This window comes from Papio anubis, chromosome 13 (assembly GCF_008728515.1).
Source record: "Papio anubis isolate 15944 chromosome 13, Panubis1.0, whole genome shotgun sequence".
NCBI classification, from domain to species: Eukaryota; Metazoa; Chordata; class Mammalia; order Primates; family Cercopithecidae; genus Papio; species Papio anubis.
Genome location: NC_044988.1, coordinates 9,436,470 through 9,454,506, shown reverse-complemented (window position 1 = coordinate 9,454,506; position 18,037 = coordinate 9,436,470). Strand labels below are relative to the sequence as shown.

Below are 18,037 nucleotides of genomic sequence, written 5' to 3'. Positions count from 1 at the left end.
CCCTCTCTCTCACATGGGCTGGAGTATGGTGGTACAATTAGAGCTCACTGTGGCCTTGAACTCCTGAGCTCAGGCGGTCCTTCTGCATCAGCCTCCTGACTAGCTGGAACCACAGGTGTGTGCCATCAAGCCTGGCTGATTTTTTTGTAGAGACAGGGTTTCGCAGTGTTGCACAGGCTGGTCTTGAACTCCTGGGCTCAAGCGGTCCTCCTGCCTCAGCCTCCCGTAGTGTTGGGATTACACTTATGAGCCACTGTGCCCGGCCTCCACCTATTCTCTTGTAATTCAATACAACACAGTACCTCTGGTCACCCAAATGTGCGAAGAGGAAGAGTTGCTTCCCATCAGCAACCAAGCAGTTGTGCAGCATACCATTTCACGTCAATCCAGTTCTGATACTGTCCACCTGGAGACAGCGTCAAATCTCACAGGTTGAGGGCTCAGTTCCACAAGACCACTCCTTACTTCTGATGCCAGTTCAGGTGCATATCTGGGCCTCTGGAACTTCTGGACTGAACAGCTGTAAATTGGAGTTTCCACAGCCCTGTTCCTGGGCTCAATTAATTTGCTAGAGCAAGTCACAGAACTCAATGAAATACTTAACTTTTACCAGTTTATTATAAAGGATATTACAAAGGATACAGATGAACAGCCAGATGGAAGAAGGAGAGATGCACAGGGCAAGGCATGCAGAAAGGGGCATTGGCGCATCTACCACCCTCCAGGAACCTCCAGGTAGTGTTGCGCCATCTGGAAGCTCTTCTAAACCCTGTCTTTTGGGGTTTTTATGGAAGCTTCATTGTGTAGGCATGATTGATTACATCAGTGGCCATTGATGATCAACTCAGCCTTCAGCCCCTGTCCTGTAACAGTGGGTGGTTGAAAGTTCTGATCCTCTAGTCATTCCTTGGTCCTACTAGAGACCAGTTGCCATCCTGAAGCTGTCTCTGGTTATCCCATTAGCAAACGGAAGACACTTACCACTGTGGAGTTTCCAAGGGTGTTGGAAGCTGTAAGTCAAGAGGAGGAGGAAGGCCAAATACATATATTTCACAGTATTACAGAAGTATACCCTATTTTGGAAAGATTGCTGACCCCGGGATCCGTATTGTTTGTAAAATAGAGTCTTAATCATTCTTCCTGTTAGCGTAGACAAATGCTCTGCTGCTTTTAAGTCCCTGTATCAGTCACCAATGTGTCTGTTTGCAAATGAAAGAAAAATCACCAAAAAAGGGTTTTGTCTCAAGCAGCAAGAAGCCCAGGTAGGCATTTTAGAGTTGGTTAGGTGGCTCAGCTATGCCTTCAGGCAGGTGTCATCTCAAAGGCTTCTTCACTCACATAGGCTGATAGAACTTAAATAGCCTGGAGCTTTAGCCACCTGGCCGCCTGGGGCATCTCTTTTCTTATGGGGACCTTTAAAGGAGGCTTCCAGATAGTATCCCTAAGAGAAACTGTTACAGCTGTGTGGCCTTTATCTGGTCTTGGAACTTACACAGGTTCACTTCTACTGCATTCTATTCATTGAGGCAGTCACAAAGGCTCACCAAGTTTCCAGGGAGGGAGCATAGACACTATACTTGGTGGGAGAAGTAGCAAAGAATCTGTGGCTATGTTTTAAAACTGCTACAGTGGTAAATAGATTGGGTAGGCAACTTCCAACATCTGCCATGACCCCCAGTACCTGTCTTTAACATAGAGGGTGCATGATAGAGGAAAAATTTGAAAGTCATAATTTTATATTTTCTTTATCTCATTCACCGTATCAGGAATTTCTATTTTGAAAATAACGTATGTTTATCTATAATTATGTTGAAATTTAATTGGTTACTAAGTCGCAGTTTATGCCTGATGACATTGGGTAACAAGTACTATTCAGGTATATGGTAAAATTTTTTTTCACATGTTTTCCACTGGTGTTAACCTCCATTTTTAGTATTTTAGCAAAGATTGCAGTATTTTCCTTTTCTGATATATTTTTTCTTTCTTTTTTTTTTTTTTTTTGAGATGGAGTTTTGCTTTTGTTGCCCAGGCTGGAGTGCAATGGCACGACCTTGGCTCACCGAAACCCAGGTTCAAGCGATTCTGCTGCCTCAGTCTCCCGAGTAGCTGGGATTATAGGCATGCACCACCACACCCGGCTAACTTTTTTGTATTTTTAGTAGAGTACAGGGTTTCACCATATTGCCCAGGCTGGTCTTGTACTCCTGACCTCAGGTGATCCATCCGCCTCTGCCTCCCAAAGTACTGGGATTACAGGCTTGAGCCACCCCGGCTCCCTTTTTTTTTTTTTCCCCCTTTTTTCTTTGAGACAGGGTCTTGTTCTGTCACCCAGGCTGGAGTGCAGTGGTACGATCTCGGCTCACTGTAACCTCTGCCTCCCCTGTTAAGCTGTTCTCCTACCTCAGCCTCCAGAGTAACTGGGATTACAGGCGCACGCCACCATGCCCAGCTAATTTGTTTTTTCGTTATTTTTTTTTCTTTCAGTAGAGTTGGGGTTTCACTATGTTGGCCAGGCTGGTCTCGAACTCCTGACCTTGTGATCTGTCTGCCTCGGCCTCCCAAAGTGTTGGGATTACAGGCATGAACCACTGCACCCGGCACATTTTCCCATTCTCTGGGGGAGCTTATTGACTTTATATTTTCCCACCTTTTCTGTTTTGTTTTGTGTTTTTATTTCAGTCAGCAACTTAATTTCTAAGTGCCTTCCCTCTTCCTCCTCCTTTTGCTTTTACCCAGGCTGGTTTCAAACTGTTGGGCTCAAGAGATCATCCCATCTCAGCTTTTCAAGTAGCTGGGAATATAGGCACATGTACCACTACACCCAGCTTTTTTATTCTCATACTTGTTTCATAGATGCAGGCAGCTTATGTTTCTGGGGATATAAATTACTTTTTGTTTGTTTTGAGAGAGGGTCTCGCTGTGTGTCCCAGTCTGGAGCGCAGTAGCATGATCTTGGCTCATTGCAGCCTCAACCTCTGAGGCTCAAGAGATCCTCCCACCTCAGTCTCCTGAGTAGCTGGGACTACAGGCGTGAGTGCCCTCACACCCTGCTAATTTTTGTATTTTTTGTACAGATGGGGTTTCGCTGTGTTGTCCAGGCTGGTCTTGAACTCATGAGCTGGAGTGATCCACTGGCCTTGGTCTCCCTAAGTGCTGGGACTACAGGCATGAACCACTGTGCCTGCTGATAAATTGCTTTTTAAACAGCCTTTCTAGTATTAGCCTTGTTGCTTATGAGTTTCTTTGTGTCTCTGCTATTAGTTTCTGTTTATTTGGAGGCTTTCCTTGAGTCTATTGATCCTAGGATGTTCCTCTAGGAAGGCACCAAGATGATGGCAAGCTGTCTGCGAGGAAATAGCACTTGTTGCCTGGACTTCTCCTGCCTTACTGGGGAGTCTGTGAAGTGTTTTCTTTGGAGATGGATTATCACGTGTCCTCCATAGATGATGATCATTCATCTCTTATATTTTCTTATTTCTCTTTTAAGTTTATGTAGTCATATTTCTTTACCTGCTGCATCCCCAGAGACGACTGTCTGTTATACAAAGCTAAGTGAGCAACAAGGAGAGTGTCACCTTGGTGGACTCTCAGTGAAATTTTCAAAGAAAGAAAGATATGGTAAGTCCTCACTTAATGTTGTCCGTAAGTTCTTGCGAACTGTGACTTCAAGGAAAACAAAACCAGTTTTTCCAGTGTTACAAGGAAACAACTTTGAACATTGAACTGACAGTGTTCGAGGACCTGCTTTATATTGTTTTGTGTAAAGTCTCAGTTTCCAAGAACTTATCAATAGTTAAGTGAGAACTCAAGGGGAGGAGTGAGTCATAGGGTTGGAAGTCAGGAAGTATGATATAGATGGGGATTGGTTTAGAATTTCTAGTCCAGATGAGCTGCTGGATCAGACATTGGTCTTTATCATTGGAGCATCTGAGTGTACACAAAGTTCATTTAAAACAGTTGGTCTTATTTTGGAACATGTGCCTGAGTAAGTCTCTGTTAAAACAGTTTTGATTGTATTTTGTTTCTTGCATATTATGGTTTAGTATAGTTTAACTGTTTTAGAGTCATAGAATAGTTTATTTTATAAATTACGGTTCTATTTTCTTTAACAAATAGATATAATAAAGTTATATATTAAAGGATCTTCTGTTTCCCACTGGGAAGTCAGTGATGGGTGATATAACTCCCCTTTTAGTGACAAACTGATAACAGTGTCCAGTTAATAAGTACCCATTAACTTACTGTTCTTTACTTTTTCTGCTTAACAGTGTGTGTTGGTGACCACTCTAGCAGTATGTAGAGCTAGCTCTTCCTCATTGTTTTTTACAGATGAGTAGTACTTCATTGTGTGGCTGTACCATATTCATTTGGTATCCGTTATTACTGGACATGTGAGTTGTTTCTACTCTTCCGCTCTTACAGATAATAGCTACAATGGGCTGGGCGGAGTGGCTCACACCTGTAATCCCAACACTTTGGAAGGCCGAGGCGGGTGGATCACTTGAGGTCAGGAGTTTGAGACTAGCCTGGCCAACATGACGAAACCCCATGTCTACTGAAAATGTAAAAATTAGCTGGGCATGGTGGTGGGTGCCTGTAATGCCAGCTACCTGGGAGGCTAGGCAGGAGAATCACCTGAACCTGGGAGGCGGAGGTTGCGGTGAGCCAAGATTGCACCACTGCACTGCAGCCTGAGTGAAAGTGTGAGACTCCGGCTCAAAAAAAAAAAAAAAAAAAAAAAGGCTTACCTTTGATTTGTCAGTATGTCTTGGTGTTGTGTCACTGGATAAACTTCTGGAAATAGAATTGAGTCAAATCTTCAATTCATGTATAATTTTGTGAGAGCTCACCAGATTCCCCTCCATCAATTCTGTATTATTTTGCATTCTTTTTTTCTTTTTTCTTTTTTCTTTTTTGGAGATGGGATCTCATTCTGTCACCCAGGCTGGAGAGCAGTGGCATGATCAGGGTTCACTGCAGCCTCAACCTCTTGGGCTCAAGCGATTCTTCCACGTCAGCCTCCAAGTAGCTGGGACTACAGGCATGTGCCACGACGCCCGGCTAATTTTCGTATTTTTTGTAGAGATGGGGTTTTACCATGTTGACCAGGCTGTTCGTGAGCTCCTGAGCTTTGTGGGCCATGGTGCCAGGCCCATTTTGCATTCTTACCAGTAATAAAATATGTAAAGAGTTTCTGTCTTCTCACAGTCTTGCCAGTGACATATGTTGTCAAATATGTGGTTTTGTCTGTCTTGTGGGTGAGAAACGGTGTCTCTGTGCAGTTTTATTTGTGATCTTGGCTTGTAAGGGTCTATTTGGCCTTCCTTTCTCTGATATTACATCTATTTTTCTTCATTACTTTCATAGACTTTTTTTACATCAGTTATTAACCTTTAATCTGTGATAGGGGTCATTTACCTTCTTACATTTCCGTTGCGTGGAGTCAGTTTCTTGGAAACGGCCTTTCTCGAGTCCCTGGTGTCTCACTCCCACCTGTATGGGTCTGTCAGCCTATATCACATAAGTCTTGCTGGAACCTGCTGCTCTTCTAGGTTATATCTATGGTTTCTCAGATCCTATGTGTTTATGTTACTTTTCTTATTTCCTGAAATGTATCCTTCAGTAACTTCCAAAGAAGATGTATATGAAATATAATTTTTAGCCCATATGTGTATAGAAATGTGTATACTGTCAGTTAATAATTTAACCAGGTATGAAGTTCAGAGTTCAAAATCATTTTGCTACAATATTGACAATACTACTCTCTTGTCTTATTGTTTTCTGGCCCAGTTTTGTTTGTTTTAAAGAGGAGGAGTCTAACTGTATTGCCCAGGCTGGACTTAAGCTCCTAGGTTCAAGTGATCCTCCTGCCTCAGCCACCGGAGTAGCTGGGGCTAAAGGTGTGCCCCACAGTGCCTGACTTTCTAGCTCAACGTTGATGACAGAAGAATAAGTCTAGACTAACAGTTTTTAAACTTATGATCTTGCTTGATACAGTTTTAGAGTTGCAAAGAGATAACAGACTTTATTTTTTTAGAGCAGTTTTAGGTACTCAGGAAAATAACAGAGTTCCCATATATTCCTTTCCCTCACAAATTTGCAGCATACCCTGCCCCATCCCCGCCCCACCATCTCACAGAGTGGTATATTTGTTAAAGTTGATGAACCTACATTGACGTGTCATTATCACCCAAAGTCCATAGTTTACATTAAGGTTCATTCTTGGTGTTTCACTACCCTGAAAATCCCTTGTTTTCCCATTGTTCTTCTCTCTCTCACCTTTAACCCCTGGCAAGTGCTGATTTTTTATTGTTTCCCTAGTTTTGTCTTTTCCAGAATAACAGCATACAGTTGGAATCATACAGTATGGAGTCTTTTTAGATTGGATTTGTTCACTTAGTAATTAATATGCACATAAATTTCCTCTATTCTTTTTATGACTTGATAGTTCATTTCTTTTTAGCACCAAATAATATTTTACTGTTTGGATGCACCAGTTTATCCATTCACCTACTGAAGAAACATCTTGGTTGCTTCCAAATTGTGGCAGTTTTGAATAAAGCTGCTATAGGCCAGGGGTGGTAGCTCACACCTGTAATCCTAGTATCTTGGGAGGTCGAGGTAGGCTGATCTGTTGAGCCTGGGAATTCTAGATCAGCCTGGGCAACATGGCAAAACCCTATCTCTACAAAAAAATACAAAAAGTAGCAGGGCACCGTGGCTCACACCTGTGGTCCCAGCCAGTTGGGAGGCTGAGGTGGGAGGATGGCTTGAGCCAAGGAGGGAGAAGCTGCAGTGAGCACTGATCTTGCTACTGCACTTCATCCAGCCTGGGCAACAGAGTGAGACCCTGTCTCAAGAAAAAAAAAAAAAGAAACAACACAACAAAATGAATGAAGCTGCTATATATATCTTTGTGCAGATTTTTGTGTAGGGGTATTTTCAACGCTTGGATAAATATCAAGGAGCACAACTCCTGGTTTACGGTTAAAAGTATGTTTACTTTGCAAGAAATTGCCAAACTGTCTTCCAGAGCAGCTGTACCATTTCGCATTTCCACAAGCAACTAACTTTTGGTTTCATTGATTCTTCTCTATTGATTTTGATTTTTAATTGTAGTGATTTCTGCTCTAATTTTTATAATTTTATTTATAAAAAAATAAAATTTATTTTATAATTTTATAATTTTATTTTCCTCTCCTCACCGTGGATTCTTTTTCTAGCTTCCTAAGAAGCTTAGATTATTAACTTTAGATCTTTCTTTGGCTGGGCGTGGTGACTCAAGCCTGTAATCCCAGCACTTTGGGAGGCTAAGGGGGACAGACGTGAGGAGTTCAAGACCAGCCTGGCCAACATGGTGAAACCTTGTCTCTACTAAAAATAGAAAAATTAGCTGGGCGTGGTGACGTACACCTGTAATCCCAGCTACTCGGGAGGCTGAGGAAGGAGAATCACTTGAATCTGGGAGGCAGAAGTTGCAGCGCATCAACATCATGCCACTGCACTCCAGCCTGGGCCACAGAGCGAGACACTGTCTCAAAAAAAAAAAAAAAGATTATTAATTGCTATAAATTAATGCATTAATTGCTGTAAATTTCTCTGGTAAGCACTGCTTTTGCTGAATGTTGGTGAGTTATGTTTTCATTTTCATTTACTTCAAAATATATTTAAATTTCTCTTGCAGTTTCTTCTTTGACCCATGTGCTTAGAAATGTGTTGTTTAATCTCCATGTATTTTGAGATTTTTCAGGCATCTCTCTGTTACTGATTTCTAGATTAATTCCATCGTCGTATGACAGCATATACTATATGATTTGTATTTTTTTAAATTTGTGAAGCTGTGTTTTGCAGTTCATAATGTGGTCCGTTTTGGTGTATTTTTTCCATGTGAACTTGAGAGAGTTTGTATTCTGCTGCTGTTGGGTGAAGTAGTCTTTAGATTTGACTATAGATCAAATATATAGATTAGATTTGATCTGTAGTCAGATAGATTTGATGGTGCTTGTTGAGTTCATCCATATCCTTACTGATTTTGTCTTCTGGATCTGTCCATTACTGATTGAAGGATGTTGAAATCCGTAACAATAATATAGATTGGGCATCCCTAATCCAAAAACCTGATATCCAAAATACTTCAAAATCTGAAACTTTTTGAGTAACTCACGTGATTCCACAATGGGGTGATGAAGATGACATTAATACTAAAGAAAAAGTGCCTGTTGATGACATGGGGAAAATGTGTGATGGGCTTATTGGAGGACTAGAGCAGGGTGCATTTGTAACACAGCAAGAAACCATGTCAATTTATACTATCAAAGAGAGACTTAAGATAAAAACTTGTTCATGAGGCAGTTGACTAGAGGAAACACTTTGAAAAACCATCCAGTAGAATGCTTGCTCATTCCTAAGGACCCACTTTCTGGTCCCTCAACTGCTTCTGATATTTTTTCTCACCTAAAAAAATAAAACACACAAAACACAGCATTGTAGGTGGAGAGTAAAGGCAAGCTGTCGTTTGTTGTTGCTGTTAATAGCTGACGTAGGTATTCTGGCGCTGCTACTGTGCTGCTTAGGTATCCTGAACACATTATTTTTTCACTGTGTTAATGGTATGTTATAATTTTTCCTGTTAAGAACTTGTGTGTGAATTAGTGTAAGAGAATGGTTGCTGTTGGTAGCATATAAATTCAGCGTCAGGAATGATGATGATAACAAACAAGATTGTCCACATGGGTTGAGCTAGTGACACCTTTGGTTTTTGATACTTCAATGAGTATAAACTTTGTTTCATGCACAAAATTATTTAAAATATTACACAGAATTATTTTCAGGGGGTATATAGAAGGTTTATATGAAACAAATTTTGTGTTTAAACTTGGGTCCCATTCCCAAGATACCTCATTTCATATGCAGATATTCTGAAATGTGAAACACTTCTGGTCCCAAGCATTTTGAATAAGAGATACTCAACCTTTAGTGGAGTTAATCTGTCTCTTCCTATGGTTCCGTCAGTTTTTTTCCTCACATATTTTGATGCTCCATTTTTAGGCACATGCACGTTAAGGATTGTTCTGTTTTCTTGGAGAGTTGACACCTTTGTTTTATGTATTGCCCCTCTTTATCTTTGATAACTTTTCTTCCTCCAAACTCTGCTTTCTCTAAAATTAATATAGCTTCCCACTTTCTTTTGATTATTGGTAGCAAGCTGTATCTTTTCTTCATCCATTTACTTTAAATGTGTGTGTATTTATAGTTAAAGCGGATGTCTTGTATCTAGCATGAAGTTGCATCTTGTTTTTGATCCACTCTGAGTCTGTCTTAATTGGTATATTTAGATCAGTAACATAGAAAATGATTATTTATGTAGGTGGAGTAATACCGTGTCATATTTATGTTACTGTTGTCTATTCTTTGCCCTTGTCCTTTTTTCTTTTTTTTGCCTTCCACTCTTTCCTGCTTTCTGTGGTTTTAATTGAGCATTTTATATTATTCCACTTTTTTTCCATTTCTTAGCATATCAAAGGATTTTTTTGTTAATTTTTAAAAATTTTTAAAAAATAGAGACAGAATTTCACCATGTTACAAAGGCTGGGCCGGGCGTGGTGGCTCAAGCCTGTAATCCCAGCACTTTGGGAGGCCGAGACGGGTGGATCACGAGGTCAGGAGATCGAGACCATCCTGGCTAACACAGTGAAACCCCGTCTCTACTAAAAATACAAAAAATGAGCCGGGCGAGGTGGCGGCGCCTGTAGTCCCAGCTACTCAGGAGGCTGAGGCAGGAGAATGGCGTGAACCCGGGAGGCGGAGCTTGCAGTGAGCTGAGATCCGGCTACTGCACTCCAGCCTGGGTGACAGAGCGAGACTCCGTCTCAAAAAAAAAAAAAAAAAAAAAAAAAACACAAAGGCTGGTCTCGGACTCCTGAGCTCAAGCGATCCATGCACCTTGCTCTCCCAAAGCGCTGGAATTACGGACGTGAGCCACCGTGCCCAGCCAGTTAAGTTTTTGAACTTTTTTTTTTTTTTTCCTGAGATGGAGTCTCGCTCTGTCGCCCAGGCTGGAGTACAGTGGCGTGGTCTCAGCTCACTGCAACCTGGTCCACGCAATTCTCCTGCCTCAGCCTCCTCAGTAGCTGGGACTACAGGGTGCACACCACCATGCCCAGCTACTTTTTGTATTTTTGTAGAGATAGGGTTTCACCATGTTGGCCAGACTGGTCTCGAACTCCCAACCTCAGGTAATCCACCTGCTTCGACCTCCCAAAGTGCTGAGATTACAGGCATGACACCGCGCCCGGCCTCTCCCTTTCTTTCTCCTTCCCTTTCTTCCCTTTTCCCTCCCCTCCTCTCCCCGTTTTTTTTTTCTTAAAAAACAAAAACAAAAACAAAACTCCCCCTCCCCAAGCCTACTTTAAAATAACATTATATTGCTTTAGGGGTAGTGCCATGTACCTTATAATGATAAAATTTAGTTGGCCCTCTGCATCCGTGGGTTTTACATCTGTGGATTTAACCAAACACACATTGAAAATATCCAGAAAAATATCATTGTGCCTATAATATAAACAAGTACATTATTGTCATTTTTTTCTAAATGATGCATTGTAACAACGATTTACATAGCTTTTGTATTTGGCATTATTAGTAATCTGGAGATGATTTAGAGTATATGGGAGGGGATGTGCCTATGTTAGATGCAAATACAACACCATTTTATGTAAGGGACTTGGGCATCCATGGAGTTTGGTGTCGAAGGGGGTCCTAGTACCAGTCCCCCATAGATACGGAGGGATGGCTGTATTCCTAATTCTCTCTCCAGTCTGGTTGTATCATCATCGCTGCCATTCATTGTGTGTGTGTGTGTGTGTGCGCGTGTGTGTGTGTGTGTACGTACATTGTTACTCGATTAAGAAAAATAGGCCAGGCCAGTATGCTGTGGCTCATGCCTATAATCCCAGCATTTTGGAAGGCCTAAGTGGGAGGATCACTTGAGCCCAGGAGTTCCAGACCAGTCTGGGCAATGTAGTGAGACCCCATTTCTATGAAAAATAAAAAAAATTTGGCTAGGCATGATGGTGCATTCCTGTAGTACCAGCTACTTGGGAGGTTGAGGCGGGAGGACTACTTGAGTCTTGGGAAGTTGAGGTTGCAATGAGCCATAATCACATCAGTGCACTCCAGCCTGGGTGACAGAGTGAGACCCTGTCTGAAAAAAAGTTTTTATATTCTATTTTTATTATAAATATGTTTTTATTGTAATTGTATATTGTATGTTGTTATATTATTTTCACTTATTTCTTCATTAATGTTCTTCCTTCCTTTATATAGATCTGAGCTTCTGACCTATATTTTCCTTCTTTTTTTATTTTTATTTTTTGAAAAGATGGAGTGATGGAGTCTTGCTCTGTTGCCCAGCCTGGAGTGCAGTGGTGCGATCTCAGCTCACTGCAACCTCCGCCTCCCGGGTTCAAGCAATTCTCCTGCGTCAGCCTCCCAAGTAGCTAGGATTATAGGCACTTGCCGCCACACCCAGCTAAATTTTCCTTCTTTTCTTTTTCTTTGAGGCAGTCTGGCTCCCTCGCCCAGGCTGGAGTGTGGTGGCGCCATCTGGGCTTACTGTAAGCTCTGCCTCCCGGGTTCATACCATTCTCCTGCCTCAGCCTCCCGAGTAGCTGGGACTACAGGCGCCTTTCACCACGCCCGACTAAATTTTTTGTATTTTTAGTAGAGACGGAGTTTCGCCATGTTAGCCAGGATCGTCTTGATCTCCTGACCTTGTGATCCGCCTGTCTCGGCCTCCCAAAGTGCTGGGATTACAGATGTGAGCCCCCAAGCCCGGCCTCCTTCTTTCTAAAGACCTTCTTTTTAACGTTTCTTAGGAGGCAGGTCTGCTGGTGACAAATTTCATCACTTTTTGTTTGTCTGAGAAAGTTTTATTTCTCCTTCCCTTGAAGTAATTCTGCAGGATATAAAACTGTAGGTTAGTAGTTTTTTTTCCTCTCAACACTTTAAATAGTTCCCTCTACTATCTTCTTACTTTGCATGGCTTCTGAGGAGAAGTCTCATATAATTCTTTATTCCTCTGTGGTAAGGTGGTTTCTTTCAAGATGTTTTTCTTTTTCTTTCTTTTCTATTTTTTTTTTGAGACAGTCTTGCTCCTGTCACCTGGGCTGGAATGCAGTGGCCTGATTTCAGCTCACTGCAACCTCTGCCTCCCTGGTTCAAGCGGTTCACCTGCCGTAGCCTCCAGAGTAACTGGGATTACTGGTAATTTTTGTATTTTTATAGAGATGGGTTTTCACCTTGTTGGCCAGGTTGGTCTCAAACTCCTGACCTCAAGTGATCCACCCACCTCGGCCTCCCAAAGTAGTGGATTACAGGTGTGAGCCACCATGCCTAGCGAAGATTTTTTTTTTCTTTACCTTTGATTTTTCTGCAGTTTGAATATGATACTCTTTGGTGTAGGTTTTTTTCTGGCATTTATTCGGCTTGGCATTCTCTGAGCTTCCTGGATTTGTGGTTTGGTGTCTGGCATTAATTTCTGGGAAATCTCAGTCTTGCCCGGGCGCGGTGGCTCATGCCTGTAATCCCAGCACTTTGGGAGGCCGAGACGGACGAATCACGAAGTCAGGAGTTTGCACGAGGTCAGGAGTTTGCGACCAGCCTGACCACCATGGTGAAACCCCATCTCTTCTAAAAATACAAAAATTAGCTGGGGTGGCACATGCCTGTAGTCCCAGCTACTTGGGAGGCTGAGGCAGGAGAATCGCTTGAACCTGGGAGGCAGAGGTTGCAGTGAGCTGAGATGGTACCACTGCTCTCCAGCCTGGGCGACAGAGCAAGACTCCCAAAAAAAAAAAAAAACTCAGTCTTTGCTTTACATTGCTTCTGTTCCTTTCTTCCTTTACCTACTTGCATTTCCATAATGTGTAAGTTATGCCTTTTGTACCTGTCCCATATTTCTTGGATATTCAGGGGATTTTCTCTGCTTTTCAGTTTTGGAAGTTCCTATTAACATGCCCTTAAACTCAGACGTTGTTTGGTTCGTCCCGTCCAGTCTACTAATAAGCCTATATCTGAAAGGCATTCTTTGCTTTTGTTAAAGTGTTTATTCATAGCTTTCTTTGATTATTAGAAGTTCCATCTCTGTATATATTGTCCATCTATTCTTTCATGTTGTCTGTATTACTCATTAGTGACTTTAGCATATTAATCATAGTTCATTTAAATTCCTGGTCTGGGTGGAATTAACAGACCTAGTTGGTAATTCCCTGCCTAGTTGAGTCTGGTTCTGATGCTTGTTTTGTCTCTTAATACTAGTATTTGCATTTCAATAAGCCTGTGATTTCTTGTTGAAAGGCGCACATGATGTCTGGGTAAGAGGAGCTGTGGTAATAACAGGTCTTTAGCAAGGTGGTGGTAAGGTGTACTGGGGAGGGGAAGCAGTCTGTAGTCCTGTGATTGCCTGTCAATCTCTTCATGAGGCTTGTACCCCTGGGTTGTGACCTTTGCTTGTGCTTCTCAGTCTCCCCACCCCCACCCCTTGTGGGACAGGATGGCTTGACCAACTTCTTCAGCTTGTAGAGGAAAAATTCAGGAAAGTGTGGGGGTCCTCTTAAGACAGCCCCCAACCCCTGGAGTTTTTGTCAGACTTGCCCATGCTGATTCTCCAGCAATGTCGGTTGCAGTTTAGGTTTTTCTTACCATGGCTCTGGTTCCTATGTGGAGGTTTCTGACCTAGTAAGTTGTGATTCTCTGTCTCTGCCTGTCTCTCCAGTTTTGCAGACAGTTGTTTGTCTTGTGACCTCAGTTCTCTGACTAGTCTAAGAAGTTGTTGATTTTTTCAGTTTGTTTAGCTTTTTATGGACAAATTAGTTAACTTGCAAGCTTTTTAAATGCCAGATTCTCTTTATTTATTTTTTAATTTTCAGGAGCTGCTTTCCCTTTTCATAGTCGCTTGTTCCCATTCTGTTATTATAATATCTTCAGTTTCCTTGGAGATGCCAATTCTTTATAATCATTTTAGATCTCATATTTCAGGGATAGTGGTGCTGCTCACTTTCATTTTTCTCAATTCTTTGATTATGAATGGCTTACCTTTTCTTGAGTGATAAATAGCAAAATTCTGTTTCTTCTAAATGGAAGTGTTGACTCTGGGGACATAGGGGGATGTTTAGAATTTGAGGCACCCTTTCCTAGAACCCGGCACTCAGTACATCCAGTGTGGGGTTGTGTGTATGTTGGGGATTGAAAAGGGTTCTTGACACCTGGTGCAATTCTAATAGCTCTTGAAAGACTTTTTACTTTTACTTCTCTTTTTTTCATTTCTTACCTCCTTCCATCCTTGTCTACTCTAAGACCAGACATGTTCCAGGGATGCTTCAGGTAGACTTGCTCCTGCTTCCAGTCTGTATCTTGTCTTCACTGTTTGAGGCCATCACATGCCTAATTCTTCACCCATTAGCTATTACAGAGCTTCTGTCCACATCTCAGTGCGTATGAACATGCTGGGTGAAGTGGGCAGAGCGGTTCTTGGCAGTCAGCCCATCTCCCAGTTTTAGTCTCCATAGAAGAACTGTAAACTTTGCTTTCAGATTGTATTGTCTTAAACATGTTGAGACTTTTATTATTATTATTATTATTGTTATTGTTGTTTTGAGATGGAGTCTTGGCTCTGGGCTGGAGTGAATTGGCGTGATCTTGGCTCACTGCAACCTCCACGTCTCAGTTTCAAGCGATTCTCCTGCCTTAGCCGGAATTACAGTTGCCCACCACCATGCCTGGGCTTTTTTTTTTTCTTTCTCCACCTCCCCCCCTCCCCCCTTGTATTTTTGGTAGAGACAGCGTTTCACCATGTTGGCCAGGCTGGTCTTAAAATCCTGACCTCAAGTGATCCGCCCACCTTGGCCTCTCCTAAAGTGCTGGGATTACAGATGTGAGCCACCATGCTCCGCCTGAGACCTGTATGATTCAGAAATATGTATCTGAGTGAATGTTTCCATGTGAACTTGAAAAACTATTTTGGCATTAATGGTTTAGTATTCTTGAAATGTCAACTAAGTAAGGTTGGTTGTTCAGGTTGTTCAGGTCTTCTATATTCCTTTTGATTTTCTTTTTTAAATTTTTCTATTTTTTTGATTGGCGTATTCATGATAATCTTTCTGATTTTCCTATCCACTTGTTATATCAACTGCTGAGAGAAGAGTTGTATAATTAAGTATAATTATGGATATGTCTTTGTCTTTCTGTCAGATTTACTTCATGTGTTTCGGTACTCTGTAATTGAGTTCATATGCATTTAAGATTATTATGGCTTTTTAATCAATTCACTCTTTTAGAATTTGGAATTGTCCTTTGATTTGTGGTAACATTGTTTGTCTTGAGGCTAATTTGTTTGGCTTTTCCCTTTATAGTCTTAATTGGTACAATTAGACTGTTTCTATTTAGTTTAATTATCAATGTGTTGCAAGTGGAAGGTATTTTTTGCTGAATATAGCATTTTAAGTCCATAGGTAAGTTGGTTTGCTTTTTTTTTTTGGACGGAGTTTTGCTCTTCTTGCCCCAGCTGGAGTGCAGTGACACAATCTTGGCTTACTGCAACCTCCGCCTCCTGGGTTCAAGCGATTCCCCTGCCTCAGCCTCCCGAGTAGGTGGGATTACAGGCGTGCACCACCACACCCAGCTAATTTTTTGTATTTTTAGTAGAAACAGGGTTTCACTGTGTTAGCCAGGCTGGTCTTGAACTCCTGACCTCATGTGATTCGCCCCCCTCAGTCTCCCAAAGTGCTGGGATTACAGGCGTGAGCCACTGCACCAGCCTGGTTTGCTTATGTTTTAGCACCTTAAAGATGTATTCCACTGTCTTCAGGCTTACGTTGTTTCTGACATCAATTTTGGAGTCAGTTTTATTTTTGTTTTCCTATATTTAATGTATCTTCTGTTCTTTAGCTATTTAAAAAAACTTATTTGTATCAGTGGTTTTTAGAAATTTGATGAAGTGCCTTGGTGTGGTTTCCTTTGTTTTTGATCTTACTTGGGCTTTGCTGAGCTTGTTAGCCCTGTGGTTATATGCATTTTATCACATCTGGACAACTTTCTACCATTATATTTTCCCCTCACTCCTCTCTCTACTTTTTGTCTTGGATTCTGCTTTCCTATGTGTGAGGCCAGTTAATATTGTCCTAAAGGTCACTGAGGTTGTGCTCATTTTCTTCCAGGTTTTTCTTTGTGTGCTATTTTGAGTAGTTTGTATTGCTGTGTGTCAAAGTCACCCATCTTTGTATCTCACATTCAGTGAATTTTTAATTTCAGATTGTGTATTTTTCACTAATTTCATTTGTTTTCTTTATATTTTCCACTTTGTATTTTAAGTATTTTTATTGTCCTTTAGATATTTTAACATATTTATTAGTGTTCTCAATGTCCTTGCCTGCTAAATACTGTGTTTCACTCATAGCCAACTCAACTATGGAATTATAATCTGCTAATTTTTTTGTGTCTAATAATTTTTGTTGGTGTTGAACGTTTGAAACCTTGTGTTGTTGAGTGTTGGGACTTTGTTGATGCCCTTTAGAGAGTATTGGAGTCTATTTTGGTAAGCAGGTGCTGAGCTTTTGTTCCAGGCTGCCTCATATTTCCCAGTTAGGGCCATCTGTTGCCATTTTTATTGATTGCCCCAAGTGTTAAGAGGTGGCGATGGAATCTGGACAACTGTCCCTTTGTGACTTCTCAGAATTATGTGCAGATTTGTGTTAGCCAAAGACTTAAGACATCCACCCCCAAATGCAGACTTTTTGAGCTTCCCTTCTGAGTAGATCCCTTCTTGCCCACATGTAGTTCCACAAATTCCAGCCAGCCCACCCTTCCCAACTCCAGACTGACTCACGACATGGTAAAAGGATAGTGTTCTTGGTTCCCCCTTCATATACCATGCCCAAAAATTGCTTCCAGGAATGAGGTAAGGGCCTGTGCAGGGTTCCCCATGTGTGTTTTCTGCTCCCAGATCCCACACACCTGTGCTGCCTATTGCCCAGCATCTGAAACCAGGTGTTTCATATATTTCATCCTGTTTTTCAGTTGTTCATGACAGTAAGACAGTTTTGTACCATTTAGGACTTTATGGCTAGGATTGTCACGTAGTCTTGTTTTGTTTTGTTTTTTTTGAGACAGGGTCTCACTCTGTTGCCCAGGCTGGAGTGCAGTAGTGCAATCTTGGCTCACTGCAGCCTCTCTGCCTCCTGGGTTTAAGCAATCCTCCCACCTCAGCCTCCCAAGTAGCTGGATTACAGTTATACACCACCACGCCTGGCTAATTTTCGTATTTTTAGGAGAGACAGGGTTTCACCGTCTTGGCCAGATTGGTCTCAAACTCCTGACTTGAGGTAATCGACCCAACTTGGCCTCCCAAAGTGTTGGGATTACAGACCTGAGCCACTGTGCCTGGTTAGGTTTTTTTGTTTGTTTTTGTTTTTTTAAGACAAGGTCTTACTCTGTCACCCAGACTGGACTGCAGTGGCAAAAACACAGCTCACTGCGACCTCGACTTCTGGGCTCAAGTGTTCCCCCCACCTCAGCCTCCTGAGTGTCTTAAGACCGCAGGTGCGCACCACTACACCTGACTCATTCTTTTTTTTTTTTTTTGTAGAGACAAGGTCTTGCTATGTTACCCAGGCCTGTCTCGAACTCCTGGCCTCAGCCACCCTCTTGCCTTGGCCTCTCAGAGTGCTGGGATTACAGGGATGAGCCTCCACACCAGACTGACACTTAGTTTTTCTTGTAGTTCTTGTCCATGCAGTTCTGGTTTTGTGCTTTTATGGCTGATTTGAGGGGGTAGAGAACTGTTGCCTCTGCTATTTTGTCTTTCAAGAATCTCTTGTGTGTATCTCCTTTTTAAAAGTTCAGTAAACAAGTGGCTTTCTTACATGTTTGCTGATAATGGTGTATTTTCATGTTCTGTATAGCAGTTTTTCAGAAGTTAAGATTTCCTGCGTTCTGAGGTATTCTTAAATCTGGTTTTCATCGACTGTATATGCATCTCTCT

At 41.8% G+C, this 18,037-nt stretch overlaps 1 protein-coding gene and 1 long non-coding RNA gene across 10 annotated transcripts in view; one reads left to right on the top strand and one right to left on the bottom strand.

The window, feature by feature from the left end:
- SPIN1 (spindlin 1) overlaps positions 1-18,037 on the top strand; it is an 85,284-nt gene that overhangs the window by 36,702 nt on the left and 30,545 nt on the right. Inside the window, exon 3 of one of the 9 annotated variants that reach the window (XM_017949958.3) lies at positions 4,330-4,391. The exons of 7 other annotated variants lie outside the window; for them this stretch is intronic. In XM_017949958.3, coding sequence (XP_017805447.1) covers positions 4,330-4,391 — 62 coding nt within the window. Of the gene's footprint in view, positions 1-4,329; positions 4,392-18,037 lie in introns of those variants that run through there. One more of the 9 variants, XM_017949960.2, reaches the window with a different exon arrangement.
- LOC108582462 lies at positions 8,384-17,989 on the bottom strand. Its single transcript, XR_001896031.2, has 3 exons — positions 17,919-17,989; positions 10,450-10,498; positions 8,384-8,454 (listed from the first exon to the last, which is right to left on the bottom strand). It is a non-coding gene; the product is annotated as an uncharacterized LOC108582462 (long non-coding RNA).